The 14,578-nt window shown below is 42.1% G+C and overlaps 1 protein-coding gene and 1 long non-coding RNA gene across 2 annotated transcripts in view; both read left to right on the top strand.

Annotated features, from left to right (window-relative positions):
* Window positions 1-2,144: 2,144 nt before the first annotated feature.
* Window positions 2,145-14,578, top strand: part of TEP1 (telomerase associated protein 1) — a 32,623-nt gene continuing 20,189 nt past the window's right edge. The window contains 13 exon segments of the mRNA XM_039869801.1: window positions 2,145-2,392; window positions 2,394-2,709; window positions 3,851-4,033; window positions 4,328-4,462; window positions 5,209-5,370; window positions 5,793-5,954; window positions 6,261-6,341; window positions 7,481-7,605; window positions 7,817-7,974; window positions 10,771-10,880; window positions 11,423-11,513; window positions 11,741-11,927; window positions 14,289-14,457. Coding sequence (XP_039725735.1) covers window positions 2,145-2,392; window positions 2,394-2,709; window positions 3,851-4,033; window positions 4,328-4,462; window positions 5,209-5,370; window positions 5,793-5,954; window positions 6,261-6,341; window positions 7,481-7,605; window positions 7,817-7,974; window positions 10,771-10,880; window positions 11,423-11,513; window positions 11,741-11,927; window positions 14,289-14,457 — 2,127 coding nt within the window.
* Window positions 7,983-9,433, top strand: LOC120608054 (uncharacterized). Its single transcript, XR_005654301.1, has 2 exons — window positions 7,983-8,188; window positions 8,299-9,433. It is a non-coding gene; the product is annotated as an uncharacterized LOC120608054 (long non-coding RNA).

The following is a 14,578-nucleotide window of genomic DNA, read 5'->3' as shown; positions in this document are numbered from 1 at the left end:
TCCTGGATTGTCAGTCCATTCAGATTTTCTTGGAAATATTCTATGTTCCTGTTTATAAGCTCTTGCATTTAAGATTTAAGTGATTGACTTAACAACATACTTATTCCTAAAACACTTAAATGTAAATAGGAGATAAGCATTTGTCCAAATAAGTAAATATATTCCTAATGATATAAGTTAAAGCATTCTGTCAGAGATTCTTAATTTGCAGTTAATGGAGATTCTAAGAGGTCCATGGATGGACTCCCTGAAAATTGAATGTGAAATACTAATGTTTTTCTGAGAAAAAGCTCCATAGCTTTCACTAGATTTGCAAAAGCCTCTGAAACCTACTGACTAGGGCATTGGAGAAACAGTGGTGAACGAGGCTAAAAGGGTCTCTGTCCTCAGGAATTTATAGTCTGGTGAGGTGAAAGACAAACAGGCAATTATAATACAGAGGATGTGTTCTACGATAGAAGAGGTATGGTGTTATGAGAACATAGGGCCCCCTAAACTAGACTGGTACTGGGTGTCAATAAAGGCTCCTTGAAGGAACTGACATTTAATTTGAAGCCTGCAGAGTGAGAGGAAAGTAGAATTTGGCCTGGTAAAGGAAGGTTTGGGTAAGGGGGTGGTTTTGGTAGAAGGAAGAGTGTTCCAGGCATTTACCTGTGCAAAGATCCAGAATCAGGAGATAACCTTGGCAGTTCATAAACTCAAAAGAATTTGTATGGTTAAAGATTTGAGTTAGATGGGAGATGATCAGAAGCCAGGTTATGTGTGTGATGCTGAGCATACAGAGGGAAACAAGACCAAGGAGTCCTGACCCTCAGGGAGTTGTATTTTAGTAAAGAGAAACAGTGAACAAGTAGGCAAACAAGTAAACAAGATAATTTTTTATCATGATAAAATAAACAAGGTAATGTAGTAAAAGGTGGATGGGGTATGTATTGGGTAGCGCCTTTAGACAGATCTACATACTGTGTGCCACATGGATTGAAAGGTTTCAAGAAAGGTGATGGCAGGCAAAATGGAGAGAATTAGATAGATGTGAGAGACACTGAGGGAGTAGAATCAATAGGATTTGGTAGTTTATTGGGTGATAATAACAAATAACCATAGATTCCATTTATTGAATACTTACTAAGCACCAGGCACTGCTTTAAGGGCTTACTATATTTTTTCTCATGTATTCCTATAGCAACTCTGCGGGGAGGCATTTATCTCAATTTTGTAAATGAAGAAACTGAGGCACACAGAGTTTAAGTAACTAGCTCAAGGGCCCAAGTAGATTTAAGGTCCTATAAGGATTTAAACTCAAATCTATTTTACTCCATATCCCTGTAAGCAGAAGGGGCAAAGGAGAGGGGATAGATTTGGGGAAGATGGAGGAGTGGGATCTATGGAATTTGTACCTTTATGTCATCTAAATGGACATGTCCAATGGGCAAATGGGTAAATGAGTTTGAAGCTCAGATGAGATTTAGATCAAGGAATAAATTTGTGAGTCGTCAGCCATAGAAATGTTATTTGGAGTCACAGAATAGGTGAGACCATACTGGGAAGGTATATAGGATGATTAGAATAGAACTCTAAGGAGCATTAACATTCAAGGAATAGCAGAGAAGGAAACCTCAACAAGGTGTGGTCAGAATTAAGAGGAAAACCAGGACAGTAGCTGGTTAAGCTTCTGGTTAAGCTCTTAAGCTTCTGCCTTACCTTTCTCTACTCCTCTCTCTTAGAGTACCCCCTGTATTCTCACTGAAGAACAGCAGTCCTCAACCTTTTTGGCACCAAGGCACCTTTTTGGTGCTCCTATGAGAATCTAATTCTTATGATCTGAGGTGGAGCTGAGGCGGTGATGCTAGCACTGGGGAATAGCTGCAGATAGACAAAGCTTTGCTCACTAGCCCACCGCTCACCTCCTGCTGTGTGGCCCAGTTCCGGAGGTTGGGGACCCCTGCTGTATAACACTCCCTGAATATATCCTTAAAATGAACCCAGTTCTGGCAAAAGAAATACTGGTTATTCTCTGCCTGCAGGTCACTGGCATTACCAAGAGGGCTATGAGAAAGATATATTTCCAGTGCAAATGCACTCCCAGTATAGCTAGGTGCTCATCACCTTTTCTCCTTTTAGGATATATTGGTTGGGCTCCAGCCATGGAGAAACTCCATGGGCATGTGTCTGCTCACTCGAACATTCTGTCTTTGGAGAACCAGTGCCTGGCCACACTTCCTGACCTGAAGGCCATGGAGAAACCACACGGGCATGTGTCTGCCCACTCGGACATCCTCTCCTTAGAGAACCAGTGCCTCGCCACACTTCCTGACCTGAAGACCTTGGAGAAACCACATGGGCATGTGTCTACCTACCCGGACATTCTCTCTTTGGAGAACCGGTGCCTGGCCACTCCCTGACCTGAAGGCCATGGAGAAACCACACGGGCTTGTGTCTGCCCACCCGAACATTCTCTCCTTGGAGAACCGGTGCCTGGCCACGCTCCACATTCTAAAGAGCACTGTGTCTGCCAGCCCTGTGCCCCAGGGTCCCCAGATATCTCCCCTGGTGCAAGCTGATCTGTGTAGCCTGAATACCAGCAACCATGTGTTCTCTGAGCCTCCAGTTTGGAGGGCTGAGTGCCTCTCTGATGGACTAGGCCTTCTGACCCACCCCAGGGCCCTGAAATCCATATCTGTCACAGAGAGAACTCAGGAAACAGCTTTGGTAATAGCTCCAGATGCTTGTTGACTCTGATCACGTCTGTTGGATGCTCTAGTCCCTAGCTTTCAGTGTCACAGTGTCTCTCTGTATTGCTCTGTGTCTGTGTACCTTTTCTCTTCAGAGCCTCTTCCTGAGGTGTCTTTTACCCCAGGGCTATCTTCATCAGCATCATTACCCTTATTGCATATCTAGCTCAGAGATTCTGGACATTAGAGCAAAAACAGGCCTTGTCCTTAGAAAGCCTCTACTCAGGAGGCGAGCCAGCATTATATTGCAGTAGCAGAGTTAAATCAAGTGCTTTCGAGATCTTATCTCAGGCATGAGACACATCTGCTATATCCTTCCCACCTTCTTGTATGTGCACATGCAACACATGTCCACTTGTACACATATACATGAGCATTTAGTATAAATATCAGAATCAGTAGACAAACACACATTTTCCTCCAAAGCCTTGAGATTAGGACAGAAGGAAAGGTTAATCTGAGCCCTATACTGTCTCTGCTAATTACAAGCCATACAACCTTAGGCAAAATTCTTAACCTTTTGAAGCTTTGATTTCCTCACCTTTAAAATGAGGTCAGTGAAAATCTGCTTCACAGGGTCATTGTCAGGATGACAACTACTGCCATCTTAACATTTATTTAGGGCTTTGCAACCTGCTGGAAGTCATACACACAATATCCCATTTAATCTTCTAGTGGCCCAACAGGTAGGTGGTAGAGAATGAGGAAGCTGAGGTTCAGAGTTTAAGCAGCTCAAGGTTGTTAGGGGATTGACCGTGGATGTGGCCCTTTTTATTCTGACTCCAGAATACTTTAATAGCATCATAGGAGGTATATGTTTGTGTGGCGGGTGGTGGTGGTGAGGTCAGGCTCTAGGCTGTGACATCAATAAGATGAAAGCAAGGGGAAAGATCATGAGGCATCTGAGCAAAGGCTCAGAAGATTTAGTTGGGGAAGGTGGTATGTGTGACAGTAAGATCCCTACACCAGACAGGACAGGTCAATACTGGGTGTGAAGGGAAAGGAGTTGGTACTAGAGGATAGATGCAGACTCTTCCTATCCCTGGGAGCTGCCTTCAGATCTCTCCATGTTCAAGGGGTTGTGGGTGCATGCTGTAATTAACTGCCACCATCCCCAGGGTCACTGGTCCTCTTCCGGAGAGAAGAAGTCAGAAGAGAAGGAATGGGCAGAGGCTCAAATGCCTTTTTATAGTCTAAGCTTGGGAGAAGAGGAAGAAGTGGAGGAGCTGGCCCTGAAGCTCACCCCTGGGAACTCTGAATCTCATCCTGAGCTCACAGACCAGGCCCTTCAGGAAAAGAAGGTAAAAGTTTCATAATGGGAGAGGTTGATGGTAGTGGAGGGAAAGGTGGGGGGTGGGTGGGAGGAGTGGTGCCCTAAAGCTGAACCAGATCTTCACAGGTGGAAAGGGAAGGAAGGGTGGCACCCAGCTCTTATTTCTCACTTCCTAATCCCCTTTTCTAACCTCTGGGTTGGACAAATATATTCTTGAATCTGGGGTCCATTCTCTCTGTCCTTGATTTTCTAAGTTGGCCTGAGAGGATGCTGAAGTTGGTCCTCATTTCCTCTTTCTACCCCTCTCTTTCCCAATTCCTAGATGGCTCTAATGAGCTTGCTGTGCTCCACTGTGGCATCAAATGTAAAGATGAAAGATGCAGCGGACCCTACCAAGGCTTCCCTCCTGGAAGTCTGTAGTAAACTTGCTCCTTTGGAGCCTGAGTTTATCCTCAAGGTACAAAGGAGGGGATGGGTGTGGAAAGCTGGGAGCTAGGGACATGCTTATGGTGTGTGAGGGGGATGGTTACCAGCTTCATGCTGCAGGTGGAAGGTGCTTTACTTAGGAAGGGAATAAAGTCTCTGGATGAGTAGGAGGTCTGGTCCCTGGGGTTCTCTGAGGAGTGGGGCAAGTGGGATTGGGAAGGAGCATATGAGGGTTCATTTGTTCAGCAAGTACACAGGCTAAGTACAAAGTACTGAGCCTTGAGAGTCATACCAATAGATAGAATGAAACATGATTTGGCTCTTAAGGAGCTTATGGTATTGTTATAGCGGCAAAACACTCCCAAATATTATGTAAATGCAAGTGGCATAGTAGATAGTGAATGTTTCAGAAGCAGAGAAGAGGGGAAAAATGTTTTATTTGAGGCTTTGGAAGATGGCAGGTTTAATCAGCACTTGAACACTTAATAAGTCTTTGATAGATGCTGGTGGTGGGAGGTCTTGCAAAGAGGGAAGGGGCCTGGTTAACCCGGGAGGAGATCAGTAGACTCAGGAGAAGATATGTTGCAAAGGTGGATACAAGCTAGATTATGGAGGGCTTAGATGCAAAGCCAAGAGGCTTGGACCTTATATTTTATAGACAATATGGAGGGCTCAGTAAAGGTTTTATGCAGGTTAATTAGATAAGCAAGTTAGTTTAAGGCATGAAGCTCTGGGAGAAGTGGCTGAAATGCTCACCCTCACCATTCTGTGCCCTAGGCATCTCTGTACGCCAGGCAGCAGCTGAATGTCCGGGATGTAGCCAACATAGTCTTAGCCATTGCTGCCTTCTTGCCAGTCTGCCGCCCCCACCTGCGACGATATTTCTGTGCCATTGTCCAACTGCCTTCTGATTGGATCCAGGTAGCTGAGTTCTATCAGGTATGATATTCACCTCCCTAAGCCTTGGCCCTCACTTGATTCCCTCTTCTTTGCTCCCTGCATCCCTAGAGAAAATCTCAGACAGTTTGGCTTCCCCTGAGCTCTCTTCAACCTTGATGTCCAGACAGGACAACGTTTCCTGGTATCAGGCTGAGATGCCCCAGAGGGAGAATACGATTGAGAAGGGCTGGACCACAGTTAGAAAAATTGGTCTATTCTGGACCTTGTATTTACAGTGAAGAAAATGAGAATTATTGAAGTCTGCTGACTAGCCCAGTACCACAGAAACTGTAATTTTAGAGCTGGAGTTGGGAACTCACTCCTTATTTTGTGCTCTCATTTAACCCCATGAAGGGTCTTGTTTTGTTTTGGAGGATTTGTTTGGGGCTCACTCCTGATGGTCTCTTCTCTCTCTCTGACAGAGCCTGGCAGAAGGAGAGGAGAACAAGCTGGTGCCTCTGCCTGCCTGCCTGCGTGCTGCCATGACGGACAAATTTGCCCAGTTTGATGAGTACCAGCTGGCCAAGTACAACCCCCGGAAGCATCGGGCCAAGAGACGTCCCCGCAGACCCCCACACCCTCCAGTCAGTCTCTGCCTCAACCCTGGTCATTCATAGCCCAGGTCCCTTTTCTCTCGAAAGGGAGGGATAAAGGAACATGCTGACCCTGGGGGATCCCACATTAAGCATCTGACGTGTTCCTACCACCAGGAGCAAATGGAGTCAGAGAAATGCAGAAGGGCCCGGTAGAGCTTGAGGCAGAGGGCAGAGCCTGCATCTGTCCTAGCTGGCTTCCTTTTTGATAGAGATGGGCCTTCGGGGCTATTGGAATAGGTCTCTCCAGGGCCAACTTCCTTTCTCTTTTGGAAACTTCTCCTCTTGTCCCTACAGAAGACGGAGCATCCATTTTCTGAGACACAGCAGTATTTGCTAAAGCACCTTCAGCAGCAGCTTAAGAATAAACAGAAGAAGGTGCGTGCCTTGTTCTGTGGTTCTGTATGTGCGTGTACAATCTTTTCTCAACTAATATTTAGAAATGGAATCCCATTTGGTTTAGAGATATAATAATGGGTGTGGTAGGCACATGCTAGTCTCCTACCTGGGGAATCTCAACCTGACTACGGGGTTAGGTTTTGAGAGCACTGGAAAAAGCTTTGTTTATTTCCTCATTTCACTCTTCTAAGTATTATACTTTACTGATGAATCGCATGTCCGGCTGGATAAATGAGTTAAAGACATGAAACATCTACCTTCCATAGGAAGTTTAAAACACAAGTCAAACAAACTGGTTTTGCATGAATGACAATGCATTGCACTTAGTGGTTAAGAGCATAGAATATGGCTGGGTTTGAATCCCAACACTACCAGCACTTGAGGGCCATGTGACTTTGGCCAAATGACTTACCCTCTCTTGCCTCACTTTCCTCAGGTATAAAATGAGGATAATAGCAGTACCTACTTCATTGGGTTTTTGTGAGGATTAAATCAGGTATTGTATTTCAAGTATTTCTAACAATACCTGGCACTGAATAAGTGTTATCTATCACCATCATCATCATTAAAATAGATTATTAGGCAAATACATATTAGCATTACAAGAAAACACATTCTCAGGTGGTCAACTGATCTTTTCTCTTCATCCTATTAACATATCCCAAACTTAGCTCTTCTACCATAGAAGATTCTGAAAGCCAGCTTCTTTCAGTTTTTTAACTCCTTACAGCCTGCATTGTTCTGTTGCCTCCATTTCCCTGTTCCAAGTCTCAGTGATTTAAATAAGAACTGCTTTTCCCTATCCTCTAAGAACTAGGTATTCTCTGTTCATTCTATCCCTATCTTGTTTTTCACAAGTCAGTCATCCCACTTTACCATTGATAGTTCAGTCTTGTGTAAATGAAACACAGTGACCCCAAAACACTGCAATCTTATGCTTGCCATAAGAGCTCTTGTTGCTAGAGTTTTTTACTCCCTATTCCCACTCTTTGTCCAAATCTACTTTGGGGAAAGAAATGACCTCATATGTATCGATGGTCTTAGGTTCTACATTCTGAAGAAAATAACCATGGTTATAGATTAAATGACCCCTGTGGGATTTGGGGATATTTCCACAGTTTGAGGAGACCTACAATGCAGTGCCAGAGAAAAAAAATCAATCAAGGTTCACCCTGAAGAAGTTAGTACAGCGACTGCATATCCAGGAGCCTGCCCAGCACGTCTACGCCCTGCTGGGCTACAGGTGAGAATATACACCCTGAATGTACATTCCATTTGGGTAACTCCATGACTTTTCAACATCCGTGACTCTAACCACTGTAGTTCGGAGGCCAGCCACATTGGTTTGGGCAAACATGGCCTATAAATTAGATTGACTGGCTTTGACTGGCTCACCTTTCCTGAGTTATTTTCACCTGACTTTGAAATAATAAGCTTTTCCTCCTCTGTTCCAGATACCCCTCCAACCTACAGGCCTTTTCTCGAAGTCACCTCCCTGGACCGTGGGATTTTAGCAGAGCTGGGAAGCGGATGAAGCTGGCTAGGCCAGAGACCTGGGAGCGGGAGCTGAGCTTGCGGGGAAACAAAGCTTCTGTCTGGGAGGAACTCATCGGTAGGGGAACCCTGACCATCACACTCCCTTCTTCTCTTCTCCATTTATGCCTCTCTGTTTTGGACCTTGGCTAGAAGATTTCCATGGCAGGATACAGTTATCTTCTTGCTTGGTAGTTGCGTCACCGAAAACGATTGGACTTATAAGGTCTGCCATTGACCACACCCAAGTGGACAGTGGTGCCTGCTTTGAATAGCACTGGCATCATAGATAGGTAATTATTTCAGATGTGTTTAGATGATATATAAGCCTTTATCAACACATGACAAAAGTGGCACCTTCCCTCTGACCTCACTTGTATCAATATCTGTCTAACTCATCCAGACAAGGTAGAACTGACTGGCACAAGGCACAGTGGAATCTCCACAGAAATTCATATTCAGGACATGACATTTAAGGTAATTTGCCCACATTGATTAAACTAAATTCAGATAGGGGAGGACCAACTTACTTTCAATCTTCTCTTTCTCTCTGTTTTTTTTTTTTTTTAATTGTTGTTAGTTTATTTTTAATTATAGAAGGCTCTATTTTGTTTTATTTCCTCTTATATCTTTGAAAATTTTAAGTCAACTTCTTTCTTTTGAGAAATATCTAACTGTACTGTACGCCTTTTGACTGTTTGAGTTTTATAGACTTTTTATTTTGGAGCTTCAGAAGCCCAAGATAGCTTTTGCCTTATTTCTCTGTGAACTGCCATTTTTATATTGTACTTGAGTCAGCCTGAGTTGCTCAGTTGCTTAGCACTCCTCTCACTCTGTGGTTGTCACTGGTGGTGTACACATCAGAATCACATGGGCATTAAAATACAAACACATGCACTCAGATGTCCGACAACCTCTTCCTCAATATTGATTCAACTTTGGGTGGAGTAGAATAAAAAGGCTTGGATGGCAGCCAGTATATGTAGGTGACTCTAGTATGCATCACCTCCACGTCTTCCCTCAGCCTTTGAATACTAAAAATATATTTCCTGGCTGAGATAAATGCCCATAGTCTAACCCAGTGGTTTCCAAGGTTTTTTGGTCAAAAATTTTTGTAATACACCAGAATATATGTACATGTATTTTTAAAAATTTTTTACATGCACTAATAAATTATGCACTTTAAGAAATACATAACATATAATTATATAAACAGATAAGAGAGTAAACAGAAATACATAAAGGAAAATATAATATATAAACATAAGTATAAAATATAAGGTAAAATGTAATTAGATACACAGATCCTTCTTTGGAGACCACAGGCTCATTAACAATTTTTTGGAATGAAATCAGTGAATTTCTCAGTCTATTGGATAAATACTCATGTTATTTTCTAGTATCATAAATGTGATATTGGACTTAAATTCTTACCAAAATGATCTAGAAACACTTTCATACATGGCGACAGTTGAGAGAAACTTGTGACTTCACGAAAGATACAATAGTTCATTAGTTGTCACACATCACTCATATTGTGTACACAACCTAATTTTTCTACTCTCCTGTTGAAAGCTGCTGATAGTGCAGGGTGTTGCCTGGGATGTGGGTATAGGGGCTGACAGGTCTGGTCTCTAAAGTGGTCTGAATGCACCTCTAGGGTACCCAGGAAAAATATCACACCTCCTACTTATGTTTACCTTTATCTACAACAGCAGTCCCCAACCTTTTTAGCACCAGGGACCAGTGTTCCTGTGAGAATCTAATGCCTGATGATCTCAGGTGGAGTTGAGGCGATGATGCTAGCGCTGTGGAGCAGCTGCAAATACAGATGAAGCTTTGCTCACTGCCCGCCACTCACCTCCTGCTCCTTGGCCTGGTTCCTAACAGGCCACAGACCAGTACCGTTCTGCAGCCCAGGGGTTGGGGACCCCTGACCTAAAAGATAGAAGGCATTTTTCTAATATTTACTCTATAGATTAAATCCCTATAGTCACTTAGTCCACGTAGTATATGATTATGTGATTATGTGTCACTTATGACCGTTGAGGTTTATTGAGGAAGAGTTCCATAATATGAGGGCACTGATGGTGCTCCCTCACCTTTTTTGGTTTCTACATAATGTGAAATCACAACTTACCTTTGAGCCATAAATGGATTTATAATTAGTATTCAGTATTAACCAAACTAACCTCTAAAACTGACATAAACCTTAAAAAGATTTTGATTGGGAAACTAAGACTTGAAGATAATACTAATATCTCAGGGATGAGTGAATAGTAAGAAAGTGACAGGTGAAATTCTGGTTCATTACAAGTCTTTTTCACCTGTACTTAAATGACAATGACTATTTAATCAGATCTTACAACAAGTTTGCTAGAAAAATTAAAAGGTATCAAGAGTACTATTTGAAATAGGGATTTATGGACACTATTATTAATGGTGAACCTTACCATAGATGTAGATCGTGCCTTGAAACGTTGACTAATGATTGTACTACGTGTATACAATGTATAAATAAACAAACTTAAACTCGGAAATTTCACTTTTATTTATCTGAAAAGTATGGAGAATATATTTTGCCAGCTGAGCCCAATCTCAGGGCTGGACCCAACAGACAAAGGGATAAACATAAGTTATTTATCGAAACAGCCATCCCATAAATAGTGTTGTATAAATTTTGCTCCAAACTTCAGGCCAACCCTATTTTTTTCTTTCCAGACCTTTAAACATTTTGAGTAGGATAGGTTATATGTTAGGACCTCATTCCCTACATCCTGAAATTTCTACATGGCCTCTGAACTCCTTTCTCTGGTCTCTGACCTCTCTCTCATCTTTTGTTCACTTTTCTTACCCTATTCCCGATCTTCTGCAGACAGTGGGAAGCTTCCTTTCATGGCCATGCTTCGGAATCTGTGCAACCTGCTGCGGGTTGGAATCAGTGCCCGCCACCACGAGCTGGTACTCCAGAGACTCCAAGATGCGGTATGTGTGTGAGGCAGGGAGCTGTGTGCCCCTGCTTCTATAGATTGACTTAATCTATACAGTAAATATTAGAGGTGGGTGTGGAGATGCTGCTGCAGGCTTTTCTTTGTGGCTAGGGAAGGTCATGGCCACTAGGCTATTTCCATGTGGGCTGTAAATAAGTCTGGAGATACAGATAGGTTGGGGGAGATAAATCTGGGGGTTCATCACCCCTTTGAGAAATTAGAGCGTAAGAACTTTCCTTTTTATTTTCTGAGATTAGTGATTTACCAGGAAGAGGCCCTTCTGTGATTTAACTTATTTCAGAGGGAGTCTGACAGATGAGAAACAGGCCCCTTCCGTTACTTCCTCACCTCTCTTCTTTACCTCTTCTCATATTCTCACATGACGACTTTCTCTTTTCTCCCTTTCTCTATATCTCTTCTCTGATATCCATCTTGTCTTTCCTCACCTTTCCACATATCTGGAGTGATTATCTCTTATTCCTGGTCACTGAGGCCCCTAATGCCCCGCATACTCATGACCCCTCCATTGCTTTCCAGAAATCTGTGATCCACAGTCGACAGTTTCCATTCAGATTCCTTAATGCCCATGATTCCATCAGTGGCCTTGAGGGTCAATTAAAAAATAAAGGTATTATCCCTTTTCTTCCAACTCTTATTTGTCTTTCATGTCTGAGAATAGACAAGGCAACGTGACTGGTAATTTTCAGCCTCTTGCCTTCTAGTCTCAGGGTGTAGGGTGGGCAAAGGTCAGATGCTTGCCAGCCCCAAGGGTTGTGGCACAGGACAGGTTGATGGGAAAACAAGATGAGGGAATAGAAGCTGCCTGACTGAAAATATTCACCTGTTGCCACACAGAATTACCATTTCCTTCCAACACACAATTGATGAAGCAGATAATGATTAGAAACTTAAGAAATGGCAAGAGGCATTCCAAAGAGAGCCAGCCTTCCCTCTTAAGTCGTCGGAAACTTCGGGCAGCAATGGCGATACCTGTGATATATGAGCAACTCAAGCGGGAGAAGCTGAAAATACACAGGACCAGGTGTGTGTGTGTGTGCGCGCGTGCGCGTGTGTGTGTGCGCGCGCGTGCCTGCGTGCACACATGTGCTATCTGGGAGCAAAGAATGGGCAGCAAGAGGTACCCTGACAGGATTTGGGAGTCACCTGGGAACCGAACTTTTATTCTGTAAACATATGCTTGTCAATCATCCCAATGGCTCAGACTTGTTTGGTTCCAATCATTTCTTGCACAGAAAACCTTGTCTTCAACGTTGTCTTATAGAGAGATCATGAAACGAAATCTGTGTTTAGGTCTCTGCTGTATTCTCTGTGATTATTTGATTGGTTTCTGTGGATTCCATGAGTCTGTGTAGCATCTCCCTTTCTCTTTGTGCATGCTAGTGTCTTCTCTGCTTCTGCTCTGCTTCATGTTTTTTTTTCTTTTTCTTCTTTGTGATATCCTTTTTTCTTTTTGTTTCTCTTGCTCTCTTTTCTGACCCATTTACTTTTTTTTTTTGACGCATATGTAGTTATCAGTCAGGTTCAAACACAGACGTAAAATCTATTCTGTAAGCTCGATGAAGTCCCAGCACCCTGTCCTTTCAGATGTTTCGACAGTATCTTCATACATTTTCATTCAAGGCTAAGGTAGAGCTCATCTAACCTTCTGGTAGAACTCAGTCATCAAGAATGTCTTGAACCAGTGATCAGTGGCTGAGCACAGGGCTGTTAAGAATCAAACCTAGAATATAGTCCAAACAGTATGCCTTTGCTGGTCAGTGAGGTAGCACCTAGCCACATGTGGCTATTAAGCACATAACTGAGATATGCTGGATTTTAAGGACAGTATGAAAAAGGATGTAAAATATTAATAATTTTTGTATTAATTGCATGTTAAAATGAAAATATCTTTATGTCTTAGGTTAAATGTCATATTAATTTCGCCTGTTTATTTTTAATGTGGCTACTAGAAAATTTTAAATTACATGTATAATTTTAATTTCATTAATTGTATTTTAATTCTATTGGCTAGCACTGATAGAAATTACTGAATTATATAGATTATGAAAAATTATGAAAAATTTTAAACATGCATACAAGTAACGAGAATAGTATAATGGACTCCCATAAAACTGTTACCCATATTCCATGGTTATCTACATTTTACCACACTTCCTTTCCTGACCCTTTTCTTTTTTTTTGAAAGATGTTTTTTAAAAACAAATGTCAAATAATTTGACACGTTTTATTTCACCCCTCCATACTTCTCATATCTTTAAAACAGACATTTTCTTATATAATCAGAATGTCAATATATTTAACAAAACTAAAAAAAAAATCCTTGGGATTATGGATTATCACTTATTATATAGTCCATATTAAAAATGTTCCTTAGTCTCAAAAATATTATTTCATAGTTTTGTTCAAATCAGAATCCAAACAAGACATACACATTACATTTAGTTATTAAGTCTCTTAAATCTCTTTTAATCTTTTAATTGTTCTCATGCCATTGACTTGCTGTGGAAACCAGGTTCAGGGACCCCACAGAATGTCCTACATTCTGGGTTTGTCTGCTTCCCTGTGTTGTCATCTAACTTGTATCTCTGTTGCATGAACCATAGGCATTAGCTCAAAAGGCTTGAATAATTTAGATTTAACTTTTTTTCTTACAAGAATGTTTCATATGTGATCCTTTGTACACAATGAGTGAGACCATCAGATTTTTTTGCTTCTTGATACAGGATCAAGAGGCACAAAGTCTAGTGGTCTCAGTCATAGTGATGCTAAGATTGATCAGTGCTCTTTGGTGATGATAACTCGATCTCTCGACTGTAAAGTTAATGGTTCATCCATTGATGATCTTTGCCTGAACCAGTTGTTTCATTAGCAGTTACAGAATGGGGGTTTTCTATCATTCCTCTTATTTATTAACTAGAATTCTCAAAAGAACCTCCCTTATCAACTAAAGCTATTAAATTATCCTGTAATAGAGATCGTATTAGAAAGGTGAGATGAATGCTCTTTAATTCATCTCACCTTTAATTTCTAGTTTTCAAAGTAAAGAAGTAGTCTTTGTTCTTTAAAATACTATTTAAATATATGTAACAGTTAAATCTTGCCTCATGAAGCAAGTATTGACTGATGTGTTAAGCATGGCAAGTGATTTCAGAGAGTGGGTCCACAGAGGACTTCTCTCCTGCCATGAGAATGGATTAAGAAGAGTCCTGTGGAACGCGGACAAAGGGAAGAGCTTTCCCATCTTCTCTATGGCCATTGGAGGCAGGCTCTGGGAGGGGGGGTGAAGACTACTTGATTGGCAAGTTCTCATCTTCTCATCTACCTCACAGTGACAAACAGAGAAGCTCTTGAGCCTCTCTGTCTGTGTCTTTACTGCCTGCAGACAGCAGAAATATGACCGTGAGATACTGGCTCAATATCGACAGGCCCTGGAGACAGCCATGGACCTCTCTGTGAAGCATAGCCTGCCCCCGCTGCCAGGCCGCACCCTCTTGGCCTATGTGACAGACACTGATGCAGACAACTGCTATCCCAAGAGCAACCCACAAGGGGTAAAAAAATTAAAAGTGGGGATTGGTAGGATGCTGGAGATCCTGAAAGGTATCTTATTTATAGACCTGGTTCTCATAAGCACGCATGCACAAGCAAGCAAGCAAGTGAAATAAATGACAT

The sequence above is a fragment of the Pteropus medius genome, unplaced genomic scaffold, assembly GCF_902729225.1.
Source record: "Pteropus medius unplaced genomic scaffold, Ma_sr-lr_union100, whole genome shotgun sequence".
Taxonomy (NCBI): domain Eukaryota; kingdom Metazoa; phylum Chordata; class Mammalia; order Chiroptera; family Pteropodidae; genus Pteropus; species Pteropus medius.
Note: the sequence above shows the minus strand (reverse complement) of the source record. Positions and strands in the feature narration are given on the sequence as shown.